Genomic DNA, 22889 nt, shown 5'->3' with positions numbered 1-22889 from the left:
TAATAATTGCTTATAAAATTCCTAAAAAGCAGACACTGTTCTTACAACTAGGATAACCAGTCATTTTTCTGAATTCTTATTCATTAGACTTTTCTCAGTTTTAAAGTTTCAGACTTGTTGCAAGGCAAAGTAAAAGTTGTAAAGCTTTTCTTTTTTTTGAGTATACCATTAAACCTCACACACTGTTCTTTTCAGTCTGACAGTCTGTCATTATGGTCAGAGGTGCATTTTTTAAAAATAGGAAGAATTTGGGATATTGGGTTTCAGATGTGCAAATATTGATCTCTTAAATAAGTTATATATGTGTGTGATGGAAGGATGAAGGTTGATAATTTCTTGTCATCCTGATGGAAGCTAAATTCCCGGAAGAATATATACTGTTGAAAATACGGACTCCAAGTTACCTTGCATCTTATAGGTGTCTATTCCTGTTCTCTTTTAATTTTGCCCATGACAGGTTTTTGCTTGGTGATGCTTCAGGTCACCTAGTTTTAGATGTTTTTTTAGTCTTTTTCTACTAACTTACAAAACCATAACCCAGGAGTGATTTTACAGACATTTTCTAATAGCTTTTTCTGAACCTGTTGTGAACGTTGGGAGAGCAGCCTAGTTTTAACACCAAAACTGTTTGAATTGAAAGCTCTTCATGGGTGGTTTTCAATGTAACAGTGTCTTAGTAGGTTTAGTCTGAACTTTACCAGAGGAATACGTTTCCTCTAAAGAGTGCTAATTTGTCAAAATTCAATTGTTCTTCAGTTATGATAATTTTGATGAAGGTCTCATGGCAACCAAGTAGATTCCATCTGCAGAGGTTTGTCGAGTTGTTTGTTTGCCAGTTTGTGAACTTAAGTCCCTGACAGCCCTCTGGCAGGCTACAAGAAAGTCATAAATGAAATGCTTTGGAGACTGGTCTTTGAGCAGATTGTGCTTTCTGGGTTCCCATTTTCTTGGCTCTGAGCTGAAGGGAGAACTTCAGATAAGTTTCAGATGAAATAATGTGTCTTTGACTCTTTCCTTTCTCTTTGTTTCTTTTTGTCAGTATCGTTTAGTGATTTTTGAGAAGAGATTGTAATTTCTGAGTAGTCTGTTTATTGTGATCCTCAAATTTGAAGGAATTTTATTTTTACTTTTTTTTTTTCCCAGTAGGTGGGAAAATGCCACCTAAACTGTACTACAAGCTGACAGAAAACTGAGAGATCTTTAACACTAGGACAGTGAATAGTTATCATGCTCTGCTAAATATCAGAGCACTATGAAGATAGTAATATCTGACTGAATTCTCCATTTTTTTATTTAAATGTTTAATGAAGTCTCTTTAATTCATATTCATACAGAGTAAGTTTTATTAAGTATAACTTTTGCCCTGTACTTAAGGTTTTCTAATCTGTCTCTAGATGATCTCAATATGACACATCAGCACTGTGTTCTGGCTGGTTTTTCACCTCGATTCAGCTCAACTCACAGAGTGGCAGATGTAAGTATCAAAAATGGTTTGCTGTTTGGTCATTCGTAAAACTAATATTTTATGTGTTGTCTTATCCAGATCTGTGGTTCACAATTATGCTTATGACTCAGGCTGTTTTCTTGAACAACTGCTATTTGTTTATTTTTGTGCTGAGGTACACTTCTTCCTATATTGGTAGATATAAATTAAGAACATGCTACACAGCACCTCGTGAATTACTGATGAAATGTAGAAACAAGTGTATTTTTGCTTGGAATGTTTTAAAACTTTTTTGCTGTCCTTATATCCTGGTTCTAGTTGGAAGGTAATAATCATGATGAGATAGAAACACTCAAAATGTGTGTCAGCAGTGTCCACTGGCAATAATGGCCTGTAGGAGATCAGAAGAGCTAAGACCAGTCATGAGTATGCTTTAAATTGGATCCTTATGTGCATTGAAGAAGCAAAAAAGGAATACAGAGTCCCTTGTCTCAGAGTCGTTCTGAGATAACAAGCCTTCAGCTTGATATTCTCAAGTGCTAAGATACCTTTTAATATTTAGTTTTTTACTAGACCTTTCCTCCCTGTTCTTTTCCATGGTGTTATCACTAGTTTTTTTTATGTAGTATTCGCATACAGAATATGTAGGGAACGCATACAGAAAAAGAAAAATAGACTGTATTGTAAAAAAATAATTTAAAGAGTTACAATTACCACTTTCTTCTTTCAGCAAGGCAAAATTTAACACTATTGAAGCAAGAGCAATATGTGTATCAATATACTTTTTTTTCCCCCCGTTACTCATCCTAATTTGTGCAGGAATGGAAATGAAGTAATAGCACTAAACATGGACACATATATATAAGTTGTAATATTAAAAAAAGTGCCTTTATTTCCCAAACAAATATACCTCCACTTGCTTGAACTGGCATTTGACATAAAGTAAAAGTACACTGTACATTTTAAAACAACTAATTCTGTATTTTTCATCTCTCATTTTAAGAGTGCTCTGACCTACTGCTTCTGTCTCTGTTACTTTTACAGGAAAATGCACACTTATTTTCACAGTATGAAAAGCTTCCCTATTAAGTGATTATGCTTTGTTTTTGTAAACTGTTATGACTTCAAGTTGTATAGTCTGGAAATTTTTTTTTACAAAGAATATGAGACCAGGGGGTCCTTATTCAAGATTATTCCTGGAAATTTAACTGAAGGTACAGATATTTAATTAAAAAAAAAAAAAAAAAGATGTAGATGTCTTCTTTCTTTTGTTTCCAAAGGATTTTTACAGATTCCTTCCCATTTTGAAGGAAATTTGATGAAAACAAAATAAAAGGAGCGTAAGTGAAAATTTGTTTTGTTCATATTCTCCATACCTTTTACCCAAACAGCTTGCTCAGACTGTATATGGAGCTCCATTTTAGTGTTACTGGACGCCCATACAACTGGGCAAATACGACTGATTCTGAAATACTGTCAGAAACTGGCCAGGAAGCAATGGAAAGTATGGGCATGTTTTTGTATACCGTGTTTTCAAAATAAGTTTGAAAGGAATTCTTTTCTCTCTCCTTTCAATCTATGCCGCACTGGTTGGCTAGATGTTTGATGGATTAGACTTTTGCATAATTGATATCAATAACTATATAGGCAATCCAGGAAGCATTACGCTTTTCTTTTAAGAGATCATGAAATGAAGTTATGGAAATACATCCCTTCTGCTCCTTCACCTTGATTATTTCAGAAGAAAATAGTTCAGTATATTTAAGCAATTCATATGTTCTGAACTGGCTAATATAATTTTTTTACTGTATCTTTATAGTGTTCAAGAGGAACATTGGAATACATATTTGAACGATGTGAACTGGCACTCCAGAATTTACAGACTGATTCTGATTCAATGGCTTTATCGCTGAAATCACTGGAAACTGCAGTTGTAAAGCAAGTAGAAGAAATACATAATGAGGTGAGATGATCTGCACTGAAAGTACTTCAGCCAGATTCTGAGAGATGTAGTCTGCTTGTGGAGTTAATGGCAATTAAGTGTGTTCAGCTGCTCACAAAGTATTGCTCTGTATAAGTTTGAAATGTGTTTTCTATGACGTTTTTTACTTGGTTGCAGTAATTGGGATTAGCTTGGATTGATACTTTCATTCCCATGAAGTTTTCATTCTTCCTTCTTAAGTCCCTCTGCTGGTAGAGTAAAAGAGTAGTTTCAGTAAGATCTCGCCAAATCTGATAGTGTGGGGGACAAACCAAAGCACTCTAGCACTTCTCTAATACAAAGGGAGAAAAAAAATTTAGAGGAAGAAAGCAGGTAAAATTTTTCAGTTGTTTGTCGGGTGTTGAACCAGGTTTTTACAGAATGCCAGGTGTGACACAGTTGTGAGTATGTTCTATAAATTATAGGCTGAAGAAAACACAGTGGAAATAGTTGTGAGGAACATGTTTAAATAGGTCATTCTGTGCTACAAAATATGCAAGTATAACAATGCACTTTCACAGGATTCCACTGAATCTGGCAGTGCTTTCTTGTTTGAAGTACAGATCTGGAGTCTTAACAAACACATTGGTTTGACAAATGAATTGAAAATATCAGACAGTATTTTTGAGAAACTGTGGAAGCAGCTAATTTTTCCTGTGGTATGAAAGGTAGGCAGTATCACAAAAATGTAATTTGGCTTGTTCTCTGTTAGTGGATACAGTCAGGAATGTGACACAATGGACTGGGTCTTCTTACAAGGGTGGTGTTTCTGAAGATGGTAAATTTAAGACTTCCTTTTTTTCTTTCTTTTTTTAAAGTTACAGAAAATGTAGTCAAAGCTATGTATTGGGGGTTTAAAATGACAGATTGTGTAGATGCTCTGGAAAAGCTGTCCTACCTGAAACAAAGCTTTTGCTGTTCCTAACTATAAAGCACTGATCTCTCTTTAAAAGAGCATCTCTCTTTAAAAATGGCTATAGCAACCAGTTAATACAAACTTCTGAGCCACTTTTTGCTAAAATATCAGTGGTTTCTTACAGCACTCCTATATTCAGACATTTTGAAGGAGCTGTTCTGTATTTCTGCTAAGGTTAATATGATCACTATTAGGAGCTGTATAGTACCTAGGTAATTTTCACCCAAATTAAAGTGTGTGTAAACTGTTTAAATGGTTCTCCGCTGAGGAATATAATATTGTGTATTGTTACTAAAACTTGTTGTACAAACACATTTTTATCTGTATTGTGTTTACAGGTGGTAAAATTGAATATAGTGATGGCAAAAGATTTGTACCCTTGACTTTTAGCAAAACAGCTCCTAGAGCAATTTAAAGAAGTCTGCATGCAGGGCTTTACAAAACATTAATCAGGCTCAGTCCATAAAACTATACGCATATGTGGTTTGCACAGCTAGGACCACATGCACAGCTGGTGTAAATTTGCACGGGTCCTTTAACATCAAAGACATGTGCCGTTTACATCAGGTGAGAGACTAGCCCCTGGTGTTTGCAGTCACCTGAATAATTTTGCTATGTGACATATAGGGATGTTTCCTGTTACACATATGGGATATACTGCAACAGAAATCATTGTTTAACTTGTATATATTGTGCACTTAGAGTAAGTAGACACATTGGATCTATATTTCATTTGAAAGGAGAATACCCACTCACCTGCTATTTTTAAAATTCTTTTTTTCCCAAGGTCAGCCCTTCACTTGAAGGATACATTCCGTATGTTAAAGTGCTATTTAAATTTAATTTCTTTGCTGCACAAGTAGACAAAATTACTAGTGGCTTATCACTGTGGTAAATGCACTTTTTTCTTTTTTGAACATCACTGAAGTGAAACATACGCATCTGTGAGGCTAATGCAACTTTTTTGCATGTAAAAGCTTCTCACCTTCTTTTGCTCCCTGTATGATAAATACTTGTATTTTCATGCACTGATACAGATTTAAGGTTCAAATTTTCTCAGGCAGATGAAGAACAAGAACATGTTTTGTTTCTTTAAAGATTCAAACCGTTTACTGATGAAAATGAGTCTTCTGTTTGATTGATGTAGTCAGCATTTGGTCACTGTTTTTTGTTTGTTTTCTTAGTTTGTTAGTATTTTTCAATAAAAAAGACAGAATTGCACAAAAATCCAAACACAGAATTAATGAAGAACTGCCAGCCAATTTTGCCTGTGTATTTCTGTTCTGATATACAGCTTTCTGTGCTAGTTCTAAACCTCCTTTTGAATTTTTTTCTTATTCTTCTGGACCAGAGATCATGAACTTGAAATCAAGTAGCATTCCCATCTGTAGAGGAGGTGGTGTGGTTGTATTTGACTTTCAAATACTATCATAACTGAAGTTCTTAACAGGGTTTAACTCAGATAACTAGATGCAGCCATTGTTCTTGATTCTCTATCTTCCTGAAATGCTACGCACTTGGTTTTTTTACCCGTCTTGCTGGCACCTCTGAAATGGTCATCAGAGCTCATTGACTGGAACAGAACCATCACTGTACCATCAGGCCGTGACTAAGCTAAAATATAGTAGTTTAGTTCAGATTCACATTCTGTGCTGAAATTAACTGCTCTGCCAAATGAGGTCTGGATGAATTATCTGTGTCTGCTAGAGGGAAAAAGCCTAAGAGCAAGTCTGAAAGAATGAGGTATGATTCTGTGCCTTCGCTTTTGTATTCCTGGGCAGAAAAATTGACTTGCTGTGTTGATAAAGTAGGTTGGAAGCATAGGTGGAGACTGAGTTGTGTCCATTTTTGTGGTGGGCAGAGAAACCTCTAAAAGAGATATGGACGAGCGACTGGTGGTGTCTTTACTGATGTTAGATTTCCCAGAGTTCATTTGTCACAGCCCTGTCTTCGATGTCTTGACAGGGGTATTCCTGTGGAAGAGGTAAGATGCTATCCTGAGGAGGCTTTTAGCATCTATAGCGGGCAGCCAAATAGAAGTTTAATATTTCTTTAGACTTAGCTTTGTTGTCATGGTCTCCCTCACTAAAACAGTCTTCAAAGGAATATCTGAGTAATTGCAAGGTATGTGCTGTTTGTTAGATGTGTGAGTCACTTCACTCCCAGTATGTACTTTGTAGTTGTAAGTAAAGATAACCTTAATTAAGGGTGTTCATGTGCTGCTTGTCTGAGTAGCTTACAGGCTTGAAGTCTGAACAAATACCTCAATGGCAGGGTATCCAATGAACAGAGTGTAGCAGGGTGAACAGGAGTAATTACCTGGACAGCTGTGAAGTACAGTAGCCTAACAATGCACATGTGGTCGAGATTGAATGAAGTTACCCCTTTAAGCAATCAGATGGCTATTTGGCCAGTAATAATTTACCCTGAAACAAATGATCTTGCAGAGTTCACTGGATGTGAACCTCTTGCCCCTACTGAATCACACTTGGCTTTCCAAAATATATACAGCTACTGGGAATGTCCCAAACAGAGCTACAGGGGACCTGGGGAAACTCGTTGGCAAGCAAATGCTTTTTAAAGTAATAAAACACTGCTGGGCAGATGATGTAAATGCTCATACATATGAAAATAAATCTGCGGAAAAGATCATCGCCAGCCTGTTCTTCACGTTTCAGAGAAAATTTGTTTTCCTTGCTCTGAGTAATGCAACATCTGATGGTAATAGTTCGTGTTGTGTGAGGTAGTTTCAAGGCTTCTTTGTTTGCCAAGACCAAACTAATGATTGGACGTTCCCTGTGAAGTAAAACGCTAGAGGAAGTTTTTTAGCATCTGGGGACTGTGTTGGAAATGTAGCAGGTTTCAAGATACTCGAGTGTGAAAAGGTAGGGTTTTGTCCTCATCAGGCTTTATGATCAGCTGTGATTATCAAATCCTGATTACTGTGATTAAAACTTGCAACTGAATTGGTTGCTCTGTTGCTTGTGAGGTAGTGTCACTTTTGTCTACAGCAAATCTATTTTTATGGCAGCAGTAGCTAAATTTAAGTGTGGTGAATGCACAGGCATGTAGAAAATCCTAGGCTAGCTAAGTTGAAGGTATACAGTGTTAGACAGAGGGCACTGCTGAGAAAGGATCGTAGTGTGCGCAGCCAAAGGAAGGTTAATACGTTTTACCACATCACAGTGAGCTGACAGTGTGGTTGGTGTCTGGCTAGTACAGAAGAGAGAAAATATAGATCACCTGCACGTGTGGCATTTAATAACCGATACTTTTAAATAATTGACTGAGGAGCACTGCCTCACAAAATGTCAAATGCTACTGTTGGCCTTTTACTACCCAGTATTGACTATAACCTAAAATTGGCCTTTAATCATTGTTTAAAGGACAACTTGGAAATATGTTGAGATTAGACATATGAGGCCTGATTCTGAGCTTACTTGCACAGATGTAAGTTGTAAGTGAAAATTAATTAGGAGATGAAAATTATTCCCAAAACACTCAGCATATATATTTTTTAATATGTTAATACGCTTACCCTCTGTCCTGTTCAGTGATGTAAAATGCTTTCTAATGCTAACTAAAGATAGCTCTGATATATGGGAGTCTCCAAATTAAAACTCTGACAAAATCCTTGGCAAGAGCTGTTAAACTGAGAGTTTTGTTACAGAATAGGAATGTTCCGTAACTTCAGTTCCACTAAGGCTAAAGGCTAAAGTTGAGCTTTTTGTGTCTCTACAGTATTTACTGTTGTGGCATTTTTCCTGGTACAGCTCCTCCTATTCGTGGAAGGAGGCAAGGCAGTAGGAGTGCCTTCCTGATACAGGAAAAAGTATTACTGAGTAGCGTTCAATGAAAGCAAGAGGACACACAGCTTTTAGGAGAACATGGAAAGCAGATAGCACATGTTCTTCTTAAAACATGTACTTAGTAACGGATGTGGTGTGAAAAGTGTTCGTGTGTTAGTTAAAAATACCAAACAAACTTAGCATAACTGGAATCTCTGGAGATTTTTAGCAAAACTAAGCATTTATGCTTGCATATGTCTGGAACAAGGACAGAGTGATGGGTGAATCATGTCACCATTGCCTCATCGATGTTACATATTTTTTTCAGAATCAACAGTTACCTGTTCAGAGGTGATAGTTCCAAGCAGTCACTTGTCAAGCAGCTTCTAAGTTGGTGGGTGAAACATTGTTTTTCACCCCTGCCCTCATTTTATTAACTCAGTTTAGAGCTAAACCAAGACATTGTAAGTTGAATATGGACCTGAGTTTGAGAGCCCTAGTAAATGGTGGTCCACATCGTTAAACAGCCACACATTGCAGTTTGGTTCACTGACCTCTGATGAGACCAGCTAATCCTGCAGAAAATTAACTAGCCTGTTCCTAAACTTTACCTCTTGCATTTAAAAAGCAGCTCTTCTGTGTCAAGTTGTAGATTCTGTAGAGGATCAAGATACATTTAAAAACTGGCCAAGATGCCAGACTTGAATTGGGCTGAAATTGTGTGTATTAATGTAACAAATCAATGTGACTAGTCAAAAATGAGATTGACTGAAATAGGGTCTTGTCTTGATGAGCCATATTGTAACATTGATTTTAATTTCTTTTTAGAAAAAAAATTCATTGATTAATGGCCTCATGTGATTCATTTCCTGAAAGATGTTTGCCAGACATCACGTGTTATAGCCCTTTCAGTGGCAGAAGCCAGCAAAACTAAAAAGAAGTGGGGGGAAAAAGAAGTAGAGTGCTTAAAACTCTAGTTGAACTGTCAATATGCTTAGCCTTCCTGAAACTATGTGTACTGATTTTTAACAAACATGCCTTGATCCTTCATACCTCGTTCATATCGTAGAGGAAGCAAACTTTCCTTCAGCTTTTATTTGAGAAGGATGTAATCAAAATTCTGTGCTAAAAAGTCACTAGGCTTGCAGTCAATTTTTTTGAAAATATTTTAAGATCTGTGTCTGCCAACTAATCATGTTGTTACATTTTACCAAAAAACTTGCTTTAATATTCTTTTTATACACCTCAAATTTAAGTATCTTTTATAGTAATCTTTAACATATATTGACCAAACATTTAGTTAATGTTAACTGGAACACTTTCAGATGTCTGCAACCATTCTGTTCACCCTTGCAGGAAAGAGTTAGGTGACAGCTTTGGGCAGTTTGCTTTATTCTTTCACCTTGGCAGGTGGTTGTTGTTTGCATCATTGGTGCTAAGCAGGGATAAACAAAAACTTCTTTGTGGTACAAATAATGATTAAATCAGCTTTGAACTCAGTGTGAAACGTAACTACCACAACCAAGATAAATGCAGAATTCTAAAGACCAGAACTATGAGTTACTATTAAAGGAAAAAAGGCTGAGATGAAATTAGGATAAATAGAATTATTTTTCTTGAAGAAAATTTGATAAGTTATGTTTTTATGTTACCTTTTAGTAAGATAATATTTCTCTTGTCTTAAAGTTGATGGGCCATCATATATGATTTTTTTAATAAACACCAACTAGTAAAGTATTATAACATTTGTTGTGTTTCATGTTCTAAATAAAAGTATTGGCTTGCTCCTGATGGAAATTTTATTGCTTCAGTGGGGAATTTGTTTTCTTTGTAGAGCACAGTTTCTGCACAAGCATTCTAGAAAAACCTCTTACTTCAGACGCCCCAAGAAGCTTTTTGGCTCCTGATAGGCAGGTGGTGTTGTGGGTTAGCGGGTTTTGGGTAATGGCAGATGCAGCAGAGGGAGTGTGAGGGGCTTCAGGCCCCCCTTCTCCCCGGCAGGTCTGCCCAAGCAGGGCTTTCATGGCTCCTGTTGAGATCCAGTTAATCCTCAAGTTATTGGTAGCCTATCTGGTAACCAGATTGTTTGATAAAGTATGAGGAACTATGATTCATTGTAATGCTACGCTCTCATTCCATAGCAATCGACTGGGCTACATTCTAGCAATTTTATTACTGCAAGTTTTTTCAATCTTTTATATGACTGAAATATTTTAAAACCCACAATGTTAATCAAAATAAGCCAGAACTGGTACATATTTGACTGAATTGTGGGTAAACCTGAACTTTTAATGTTCTTTGTATGTGTACCACATGTAAAGAAAAGAGTTGGGGTTTGCACCTCTCAAGTTTGAAGGGAGTAGCTCAGGTCACAAATTCATGTGGAATAGAAATGAAATAAACAGCAGGGGGTAAGGGTGCCTTTAGAAATGAGTACTTTGGTAGCTTTCTCCTTTTCTATGGGATTGTTCAGCTACAGCTGGATTCATGCATTACCGCATTTTGCCCCAGATAATGAAAATAAATGTTTATGCTACTGTATGTTTTTATCTTGCAGGTTGAATTTGAGTGGCTCAGGCAATTTTGGTTTCAAGGCAAGCGGTATTTGAAGTGCACTGATTGGTGGCTTAAGCCTATGGCTAAGTTGGAAGAATTCTGGAGAAAAATGGAGATTATGGTAAGTACTAATTTTGTAGTCTAGAGCCTCTGGAGCTTAATTCTGAGAGCACTCACAATTATGTTTTTAATTGTACTATAGTAACGGGTTTTAAATTTTATACAGAACATATGAAAGGTAGAATCAATGTCAGCCTTCCACTGCCTCCTCTTATTTTTCTCTCTGGTAGCCAGAAGAAATGTTAGCAAAACAAGACCCCAAACCCCAAGATTTTAGTTATTTCCTGACTGCCTGTTTTTAAAGTTTGACAGCCTCATAAGATGACAGTCACATATTACGTCACATGAATTGGTACATGAAACTGTGCGTTGTCCACTTTTCTGTACAACACCAAGATAGACAACTCTGCCAGTGACGGCAATGCTGAATTTCATCTGAGGCAAGTTGAGAATAAAATCTGATGATCTATCTGGAGGTACAACTTCCTGCCCGTAGTCCATCTGCACACTTACACTATAGCTATAACCAACAAGAGGAGATCAGTTTCGTGGATAATTGTAGTGATATTGGCTCCTGTATACTTGAAAGTACAACCCTGCTTTCCTTGAAAACAGACTTAGCGACAAGCACTGTTAGCCTGCTTGTTGTTGCTGTCAAGTAAAGACTCAGTTGGGAGATTTTGTTATTGAAAGTGTTCGATACAGTTACCAGCACGCTTGCCTCTAGAGTTGTACGCTGGAACTATATTGACAAACTTGGCTTGCTCATATCCATATGTCTGCATTAGAAGCTGCTTCTCGGTCATTTCTGCTGGTCACAGCGTCAGCCTCAGTTTGCCCATAGTTGACTTGGAAAAGTTTGTAATGCAGCTGAGAATGCTGAATATGATTTGTAGTAGAGGTGGTTTTGAATCTCTGGTGGTATGGTGCAACAAGAATATGCTCTTGAGTTTTGAGGGGAATGTTGTCACTCACTAACCTGCTCAAACATACTGCAGGCTTTCCAGCAACAGCTGGTTTCAGTCTTGGAAAATAAGTGTGGAAAAGTAGAATGCTAATTTGTGAAATCGGTTGGTGTGAGGAATCAGTGAACATTAAACATTCCTACAAAAGGAGAGAAATTATTTATAACTTGTTTATGTGGGTTTTTTCCTAATTTTTGTGTTTTGTGTGCTCACATTCTTGGATGACCTTTATAATTTAAAAAAAATCTTTTGGTTTGTTTTTCTTTCAAATGACAACTTACTCTCTTGTAACACAGGCTTAGATGAGGTAGAGACAAGAATGTTTGATTGTTATTTTATATCCATTGTGTGTTGAGAACATGGAAAAACAGCAAACTCAGGAATTCTCAAGGGCTAGGTTTTCTGCAATTGGTGTGACATTACCATGTGTCTCTAATTAGAAACACGGTGGTGTCAGTGTATCTCCTTTCAACAGGGCTCAGGATGATATTTATCAGCAAACTGAAGGTTGGGCCAAGACAGAAGCTGCTTCTAATTTAAATTTTAAAAATTGCTTTAATGTTTTATGACTTATAACATATTAATCACAATTAATTTCAGCTATTGAAGGAGACAGAAGAGAATGTTAATTGAGAATGTCTGTTTTGTTGAGTCTCTGAGTAAATGATGCTTACTGTATTTGGGACTTGGAGGTAGGGTGGGTTTTTTTTGGATTTAGCCTACATTTTGTCCTTTCGTGTTCAACAAGATGACAGTAGGGGGCAATGTTGAGCCGCAGTTTTAGTGCAACAACAGGCAGACTTTATAAAAATACATAGAAATGTAGCATTAACATCAAGAATTATCCCTGTTGCTTCAAGTTAGCTGTAATCTCTAAGATTCCATAACACAGGAAATCAATTGTGGGTTAACAAATTCAACAGCAATTTAACATAAAAAGTGCAGTGTTTTGGTGCATGCTCAGCTTCCACAGCATTAAGTTAAATCAAAAAGGTATTTCTGAAGGTACCCAGTAGTCTACAGGCAATGTTTTTTTTTCTCCAAATTTATAATTTTAGCTGGATGATTCTTTAAAAAAAAATCGTGTCAAAATGCTAAAAGTAAAGATGTCTTAGAAATGTTGATCTTGTCTTAGAAGAATATTGTTGCTTAAAAGGAATTACTACTTAGAATAAAATACTTAAGTGATGGATTTTTCTTACTTTTGTGTATGAGCTGAACAACTCTTGACTTATTTTTTTTATATGTGTGTCCAAAGTGATACAAAAGTCAGTCTTGGGGTCCCCGTGTGCCTTTTTTTTTTTTTTGCTTTTGCTTTGTTTAGTAAAGCAGTTATAAAGGATAAAAGGAAGTTTCCAAAATCATTTCTGATTCAGCTAATTGTAATTACTCCAATGTCACAGCAGAGTGTGATACTGCAGGAAGTTCAATTCAGTGTCTTCAAACCTTTGGGCTTTATTTAATATTTTTGTACATTATAGCAAGCGCACAATTTTATCATAATGTTTATTCCTGGCATTTCTTTCCCTGAGGATGGTTTTACTTAAAGCTCGCTCTTGTGATGTAAATGTTAAACCTTTCATTTGAATGACATTCTGATAAAACATCACATTTCCCACAATATTACCTCATGAATTTATGAACCATTAAATCCAAAGCAGTTTAACCAATCTTCTTCTCTTTTTCCCCCTCCCTTGAAAATATGAAGGCTATTCAAATGTTTGAGGGGTTTTTTTTAAAAGTCATCCAAGATTAATACGTTATCGTCTGCAACATCAGGATAAATGCTTGCTGAATTCAAAGGGAGAGTTACCATTTGAAAAAAGACTGTACAAGCTTTGCTTTCTGGGTAAAGAGAAGTCTGAAAAGCTGAAATCTCATGTGATGTGTGGAAGTCTTGCTGTAGCTGTTTTGAGATTCAGTGGAGAGACAATTTGTCTCTCAGGGTCTGATATCATGCAAACCTTGCAATCTGACATTTATTTTAGCTATGAAAATCTTTTAACGCCATGCCAAATCAGTAAGAACTGCAGAGGTCCTACAGTCTTTTTTGGTTTATTTTGTTTTAGACTGATTCACATTTGAATAAATAAAATGTAAATCAACGAGGTAGTTTTTGTTTGTGGAATGAAAGGCAGACATATATGGTTATACTTACGATACTGATACACTATCAAATCTTTAAAGACTTCTTTAACATATCTAGTGTTCTTTTTAAAAAAAATATAAAATAAATGAAGACCCTAGTAGTGCTATATGGTGTGAATTGTATTTCCTGCTTTGACAGTCCATTTAGCAATGTAGCAATGTATTTATATGGCAGTTGGCCTTAATAACCTTTATTGACTTTAGTGGGTAAGAGCCAAGACTGGGATTATTAAAATGTATCAGTTTCATTGCAGTATAAAATCACAACATATATAATTATGTTAGGTAGGCTAGGCTCCATTTAATCCTGCCTATTTATGCAGGAATTTGGCAAGATGAAAAAATTGTAGAACTAAAATGTGTAGAAAAGTATAACTGATGTGGAGTTATATTTAACAGCATAACCGTTTGTCTACAATGAGGGTCTACTTAAAGGAATGAAACATAGGTCTTAAACTGATTTTTAACGGTGTAACTGAAACACAAGTAATTGTTACACCTTTTGTTTCATTTTTGGCATCCTAAAATCCAGCTAATGACAATGAAATACAGCACACCTTTTAATTTATAAATGTAGTATAAAAGCAGAAGTGTGCTGCTCTTAGTAGTTGTAATGAGCAAAGTGGCATTTCATGCAAACTGATATCTTTCTGCATAACTTTCATCTTGGTTTGTAAAACTTCTTAAAATCTGTATTTACTAGTTGTATTATTATTGTTATTCTCTATAGCATGCTTTTATCAGTTTATACAACTAAATTGAAATCAGAGCAAGGCTGTTTTCTTGTAAAATTATTTTTCTTTCCTTTTTGAGTTCGATTTCATTATTTGCTACTGTTGCTACATATGAAGTATGTCATAGTTTCAGCTGTAAGCCACTATTGTCAGGGGCTTACAGCCTGACAGTAGGAATTGAGTCTAAGCTGAAACTTGTGCTACAAAATCTCAGCCCAGGGCACCAATAGACTTATCACCTTGTCCCCCCCCCAAATATTAAAACAAGAGTTTAGATATGTATTTAAATCAGAGTATTTCAGTTCCAGAATAACCATGAAAAGCTGTAAGGCAAAATATGCTTTTAAAAGGAATCCTCCTGGCTTCTGTAGACGTTGGCACTTTAAACAGCTAACCAATTATATTAAAAAAAAAAATACTAAAAAATGGATCACAAACTGGCTGGTTGGTTCGTTAGCTTTTTTCAGAAAATGCAGAAAAAACTTAACTGACATTTGAATCGGTTTGGCCTTGTCAGCCAGAATTCAAGAAATTCTGAAGTATTATTTTAATTTCTTTTTTAGCTTTCCCGTTGTGCTTAGATATTGCAGTGTCACGCTCCTTTATTGGAGGGCCATGCGGTGATGGGTGATCGTATTTGCCTAATGAGCTGTGTAATGTAGGCACAACATGGCAGCTCAAAGACCCAAATTTTAGCCATATTTCTTGTCTTTTGGGGCTCTTCTTATCTGTTTAGGCCAGACCCCTTAAATAAATGTATTTTTGGCAGGTTATATTTTATGGATGCTAGGAGTCAGATGTTTCTGGAAATGTACCTTTTATCTTAAACAACAACAACAGCACAACCTGATCCTGAAGACTTTATTTTCAGGTTTTGGCACTAATTTCCTTGACCCCAATACTTTTCGCTGTCAGAAATGGGAGAAAGGATCTGGCATTGTATAGTATAATCACTACCAATCTCTTTTCAGAGGGGAAAAAAAAAAAAAAAAAGTTGCACTGCACATCTTTCAGAAAAAAGTATTTACAATTCTGAGGGAATTCAGACTTAAGCTTCCAAAACAAAGTGTATGCTGAAAGCACAAAGGACTGTGTTTATGATTCTCTTTGAAGTGTTTTTGCAACAGGATAAGGAAAATTTTAGAAACTGTCTGATAGTGTTCAGGGTAAATACTTAAACCCCTTTAGAGAATTTCACACACAGATACTGTGCAGCAGAAAAAAGGATACTTATGTTTCCTAAAGCTGCTACAGCCTACAGCTTTGTACTTAAAGACAGAGGTGTTGAATAGAATTCTACTGAGGATACATCCAGTGACAATATCTACAGGAACATCAGAGCAAACCAGTGGATAGCACTTTCTATTTTTAACCCTTATGTGAGCAGGTTGAGATCTGAGCTGTGTTGATATGAACCACTATAGCATTTCTGTTATAAACTGGAATTGTTAAAAGGGCAGTCTCCCAACTCATACAGCGTACTGCGAGAATTACGCTGAAAACATTAAGGTTATCATGTACAGTGGCATAAGCCAGGAAAAGTTTAGGACAATTTATGCCCTGTGGGAAAGCGAGATGCGTTTCTGACAGCCCAAACGGGAGGACCATGGGTGGCTTGTGCAGCTGTGCATCATGTCGTGTGGCTGGTCGTGTGTGCTGCTCCAGATGGTGCAAAGGAGGCGGGCATGCTCTCCCACTGCTCTGTTGCCTTCTAGGTGGATTTGCACCTGAGTTACAAGTTTGACGTTTCTAGGTATTCTTGTGCACACAACTGTGTCTTGTTGGGCTTTGGGTTTGGGTGACTAGAATTCTGTTGTCTTGTGTTTAACTCTTACTGTAATAGGGCTTCTTTCTGTCATCTTCACTATATTTTTATACTATCGGATATATATGATTGTGTGTAGTATATACATATACTTGCCTGTAAAATGTGATAAGCTTGGTGTTAGTATTTAAAACATAAATACATATAACACACAATCAGCAGAAATCAAAATTGTGCATATAGGTTATGCCTCAATCTTGTGTCTGAATTGTGCAAACAGGTCTCTGTATCTGAGCTGAGCACTGTGGCGTAAACACGGTTCTCCATTGCATATAAAAGTTTTCTCATAGTGGATAGACTGACAGAGCTGGTCCGTAGTGTGACTGTGTGTGTATGTAAATGCTTCTACACACAAGTACATACACAGATATGTTGGGGTTTTGAAATGTGATGATTTTCTAATGAACCTCTTTCTGTAACTTCTGAATCATATACAGTTATACTTAGAGAAAAGGCCTTTATAGGGAATGAGCCTTGGGGGCAACTGCTTGCAGTTCTCGGCAGCAGGAACAACATAGGAAAAGAGTTTAGAGAGCATTAGACTGCATTGGTAGTACTGCAGGTCACCCAGTGTGTGGCAGAGAGGGAAAAGCTCAGATTGTAGTTCCTGCTGCATCCCTGTGAATCCAGTGTCAGTCCTGGAAGGAGATATTTTGGAGCCTGGTGTTGCCATTTTATTGTTAATAGGAACTATGTGATCGATTTCAGTGAAAGCAGAATTGGTATGATGGGCTGCTCTAGATGGTATAAAATTGTGTGCTGTTTCCACCTTTTTTTCCTCAAAACCTGGCATGGACATACAGTGGAATAATAAAAGGTCTTTATATCAACAGTGTGTTTATCGAGGCTTATTATTTGCTGTGGAAATAGTGAAGTTAGTACTGTTATGCTATTCTTTTACTAGTCCATCTATTCTTTGCAAAGCCTTTCATCTTCTTAGAAATCTATTTCCTAGTAGAAAAACAGAATAGAAGGCCATATTTGAACACTGAGAATAACATTTCCTGAAAAGAAATTCTTCTGTATCCTTGAAATTGTATATATGGTATATAAAACTTGGTTAATTATTAACTATAGTTAAAGTGGTTTCTAGTTCGCATTTATGCAATCATAGAAGTGACCAGATACAGAGCTTATGGATTTGTACATTTGTGTATGTATGTTTATGGACATGCTACATAGATACAAAAAAAAGGTTTGGTTTGGTGTTGAAACTGTGAATTACAGTGGTTTGGCCGGAGTAATTTTTACCGTGATTGCTATAAACTAGGGGAAGTTGTGATTTTGAATGAAAGTGAAAGCAAATGGCAGTATGACTAAAATGTCACCGTCTACATTGCTGTAATTTAATAATTTTTTTTCTAGAGTACAACTAGTATTGCTAAACATGGTTTTATTGCTGTTGTATTTTAGTGGCTATGTAACCACTATAAAATAGAATACAGCTGTTTTACTTTCCAAATGGCTTTTGTAAGCAAAGGAGGTGACGTCTTCCGAAAAGCTGCTGTTGGTGCATTGATACTTTTTCTTTCCTATCTGGTCATCAGTCCTTCTAATTCCTAACAAGGTCATGAATGAATAGTGTTTTTGCAATGTATTTTTTAACAGTTACTTCATCTTTGATCAAAATCACAGCTCTCATTTTATATATAAAGTAGTAAAACTTGGCTTCAGTACTTGCCATGCAAAGCATTATGCTCTGATGGATTAGGTGCTAATTCTTTCACTGACCCTCTGTTTAATGTGTGCAAGTAACTTAAGTGTGGTTTTCAAAATTAGTGTGGAGATCAAAATGTTGAGGTCTTATTTTGGTTTTAGGTTGCACACTGTTTCTGATCTTAAATTCCTCATCAATAAAAGGAAGCTATGATTTTTACCGTAACTGAAAGAGAGTTACTTATTGGCTGTGTCCTAGAGAGAGAACATTCTGCAGTTGAAGGAACCCAACAAATTTCTGCCTCCCTCTTACCATGATTGGAAATTGTGGAATTTGGGCCACATCTAAGATTTATTTATTTATTTATTTATTTTTTATTTTGGGATGGGCAAGTTCTATCCATTTAAGTATGACGGAAGGAGCTTACTGTGTTTTGGCTGACCCTGATTGTCTCCTGGCAGTTCCCAGTTCTAGCTGTCAGGAGCTTTTGAGTGAATCTTTTTTGCACTTTTCATTTCTTACTACACATGCTTCTGCTTAATAACCCTGAAGCTGTAGACATAATATAATGTTTACTATTCTGCAATAAGAAGATAATTACTGGCTTTTCTGGAAAGTCTCTAGTTAGCATCAGGTTTTGGCAGTTCTCCTTGGACTGCTAATGAATCTGAACTCTGTGTAATTCTCACAGCAGAGGCTCTAATGTAAAGTTAAAGCATAGCAAATCTTCTAAGTTATTCCTGTAAAATAATGTGATTGTTTATCACAATCAGACTAATGACATCTCTTTTCATAGGACTCATTTTGAATTTCTGTAATATAATAGAATGATGAAGGGAATGGTGAGAACAGGACAGATTCTTGCTTGTGAATAGCAATGGCGTCAGTGGAGCTAAGCTCAAGATGAATCCGACTTCATGCTTAGCATGTGCTATTCTGCAAAGTGCACTGTTAATAGCGGGGAATAGTGCATCAGTTCATGTTGTCTAGCTGCCTAGGGATCAATATAATTGTGTAATAAACTGAAGTGATTTTTATTTTTGTGTGGGGGTATATGTATGCATATATACACTGCTAATAATTATATTTTAGCTTAATCTTCAAGCTTTGTTACATGCTAATGGATTAAAGCTTCACTAGCTGGCTAGAAGGTCAATTGTTTTGTCAATGCTGTGGTAGAACTCAGCTCGAATAAATGAATTATAAGACTTTTCTTATCATTCAGATACATGGCAGAGTAAGTTTACTCATTGTCATCCTTTACTGATTGTTCTCGTATTTTGTCTGATGTCATGAAACAGGAAGTTCTGTGCTGAAATCACTTGCAGTAGTAGGACCACAGAATTCACTTCTCTGCTCAAAACTAATGATTCGTTATGTTGCTGATGGAAGATAGAAATTATTTTAAGATTAGCCTGTGCAAACCAATTTATCCCGATGCGGTGTACTACCAAAATACACAAAGGCTGTACTTCTCAGAAATCCTTGAGATGATACAGTATCTGAAAATCTTTCAGCAGCTAAACTTTATATGTCTGTCTCCTCTTATGGGAAAGAGGAAAGAGCACCATGGTATTACATGTACAATGGTAATACATCTGTCCCCAAGGAAGCGGGGATGAAGTAACATGAAATTAATTCTATATTGTGTTTATGTAGATGCTCAATGCAAAGGCCAATACAAATCCTGGCTGTATCTTAGTCTGAAATGTTATGATGCTTTTAAAAGGATTAAAAATACGCGTAATTAGGATTATTATTTCTCACTTTTAAAAGTCTTCTCCTGTAGGTGGCATCTTCATTAATGCAATGTTACAGTGACTGACTTTGTCTCTCAGAGGAATAACAGTAGAGAAAGGAGAGGTTACCGTGCAATTACAGCTTTACAGTCCAGGCTTTTCAGACTATTATTTCGTTACCGATCTTTTGTTGGCTTTCATGTAGGACATACTTGATACACGTGTTCATAAACCATGCATACATTCATGGGTCAATTCCACTGGTGGTCATTATGCTAAAGGAATTGTGAATTTACAGTATCAAAATGTAGGAGTCTGCTGGGGAGGGGAAAATATGGCTAAGACGAGATAAGTCAGTCTTGAAATCTCATAAAATTTGCAGAAATATTGAACAAAACAAAAAGAAGTCCCACTGGTTTCTTTAAGAAATCCTACTGTTAAAAGCCAGGATACAGGACTGGTTTCTCAACTTTTTTCTTTGCTTTTCATCTTCTACATTTTTCTTGTTAAATACAAAATACTGTAATTGAATCACAGCATTAGCTGGCTTTTTCCAACAAAACAGCAGATTTAGGCTCTTTGCTGCTAGTTTCAAAAGTAATATATATAGAGAGAGAGCGCGAAGACAAAAATTGAGCACATAGATGTGTAATCCCAAAGGAGTAAACTGACTTCTACTAGACAAGCTGAAAGCTGATTAAAATATTTCTCATCCTATGGGTATGCAACAGCTTTGATGATGGAGAGTGTATTAATATTCAGCTTAGCTGCTTGTCGACACTTCAGACAGGTCCCAGGAAAGACTCTGATACTGACCAGGTTTTCTCACTCTGCCAGAAATCTTTATGAGACACAGAGCAGCACCCTTGTACTAGCAAAAGCCAAGATAAGAATAATGCTATTTAGCTATGTCTTTATTTTAGAAATTGCATTTAGACATCTTGAAAGGATTGAAAATTTTCAAGAGTTCTTTTAATGATATAAACTTATTTAGATACAACAAAGGAGAAAGATTAATCTTAATTGTTTTAAAATAAGGCTGCTGTATTCTATTCAAATTTAAATGTGTTTGTCTGAGTTGTTTGTAAACATCCAAAGATGCCAGTAATAATATCTGTGACTGAGATTTTCAGAGAGTTTTCCTACTGCAATGGTTTTATAACAGTCAGATCTGTGGTGTTGGGGTAATGTTCTCTTAACTTCATCTATTCCCTTGTAATGTAATACTTACCTTCCAGACAAGAATGAGATGTAAACAGGTGCTTTATCAGCTGATATTTCTTCTGTTCTTTTGTTGGCATGCTGACATATGGGGTGTTTGCTTTTTCCCCTTCCACAGTGACTAAATATATACAGTATTTCTGGAAAACATGTCATATGCTGTGTGAGGTGCCTTTAGGATGGCTCCAGGGCTAAATACTTCCTGTAATAGGTGAAAGAGCATGGCTTAATCAGCTTAGTTAACTTAATTAAGCTGTGCTTTTTCCCACAGTACAGCCTTAAACTCTATTTCATTTAGAAATTCTATTTCATAGTTGTGGAATGAGACAAGGTTGGAGAAATCCTATGGGTTTTTAAAGAGGGCTCGAAAAAGCTGAAATTTGCTAGTTATTCTGCAAGGTGAAGAAGTGAATTAAAGGAGTGTGTCTCTGTACTGAAGATTTAAAGGAGAAATTCTAATGCAGTTTAGGTTGTAAAGGCTTCTTAAACTGAGAAAGTCTACTTTTCTTTCCCCCCTCATCTAATTTTAACATTTTTTTATACATAAACGTCTACTTCCCCCCCCCCCCCCCCCCATTTTTAACATTTTTATACATGGGAAGAGCTGTCCATGTTCATCCCAACCTCACCTTGCCTGATTGCCAATATGTCACCAGATTCTGTGACACCACCTTCTCTTATCATTTCTTTGGAAGAAGGTAAACCAGTGTGGTGTGATTGTAAGGATGTGGATCTTTTCTCCTGTGATCTCTGGGTCTCAGCAGAAAACTTCAAATTAAAGTAATTTGAACTAAGTTGTTCTCCCTTGAGATGAGCTGCTCTTAATGTTCTTCATGAGATAGTCCAAGTTAAAGAAAAGGTCTGATTTTCATCTTGGGGAAATGCTGGGATCCTGGTCCTTGTCGAACCCTCCTGCCTGGGAGGTTAGAGGAGAGATTGATTAGTAAGGCACAGGCACAGCTGAAAATAGTAAGAGCTGAGAGAATTCTACTTCCCATCTCATTTGGTTCATCTGGTATGTTAACATTTACATATTTACTTACCTGTATGGGTTTTTGAAAGGGCACAAAAAACCAAGCAGGACAGCAGACTGCAGGTTGCAGTGGCCAAGGAGAGAGTGGTAGCAGGTGCCAGTGGCCAGTGAAAACATAGGAAAAAGAGGGGTTAGGAGCCATTCTGTTAACAGAATAACAGGACCAAAGGCAATATGAATGAGGACTCCTGGGACAGGAATTTTGAAGTGGTTGGAAAACTTGAAACTGGATGTGTAGATGGAGTGGACCTTTGTGTACAGTGGGAATAGAAAACAAGCTTGTCAGGAAAAGCTTTAGATATTGAGAAAGAGTAGAAAGGATGGCAAAGGCTCTCAACCAAAAAGGAGTGGTGTGGTTTGAGAACAAATAGGATGGGGGAAGCTTTGCAATGGGGTAAGTGGTTATGGAGAAGATGGCAGAAGATAAGGTGTCTCCTTCAATGCAGAATATTGTGAGTAGCGATTTCTTTCATTATTTTTTTCATGCCTTTAAAAAAATGTGTTTTGATAGAAATTTCTCTATTGATGCTTTTGTGCAGTAATAATACTACATTTTAATGTATTACTGGGTTATACTGCAGAACAAAATAGGGGAGAAATATTCCTTGTTTAACCAAAAAATAATTACATCGAGTGTAGAAAGTTACTTCAAGTATGCTAAAAAGTATTTGATTTAATGCAACAGACATAAAATAACCCAGACAAAACCCCAGGGATATAATATATGCATAGATTTTTAACAATTTAAAAAAGGCATATAGTGTTTAAAAAGTGTGAATCGTATGTTTGTGTGTTTATATATGTTAACACATGGCACAAACA

At 36.5% G+C, this 22889-nt stretch overlaps 1 protein-coding gene across 1 annotated transcript in view; it reads left to right on the top strand.

Moving 5' to 3' along the window:
* The window catches only part of FTO (fat mass and obesity associated), a 205686-nt gene that overhangs the window by 23238 nt on the left and 159559 nt on the right, over positions 1-22889 (top strand). The window contains exons 4-6 of the mRNA XM_009885075.1: positions 1395-1474; positions 3264-3407; positions 10687-10806. Coding sequence (XP_009883377.1) covers positions 1395-1474; positions 3264-3407; positions 10687-10806 — 344 coding nt within the window. The remainder of the gene's footprint in view (positions 1-1394; positions 1475-3263; positions 3408-10686; positions 10807-22889) is intronic.

This window comes from Charadrius vociferus, unplaced genomic scaffold (genome assembly GCF_000708025.1).
Source record: "Charadrius vociferus isolate BGI_N301 unplaced genomic scaffold, ASM70802v2 scaffold475, whole genome shotgun sequence".
Classification (NCBI taxonomy): domain Eukaryota; kingdom Metazoa; phylum Chordata; class Aves; order Charadriiformes; family Charadriidae; genus Charadrius; species Charadrius vociferus.
This window is presented reverse-complemented; position numbering and strand designations above follow the sequence as displayed.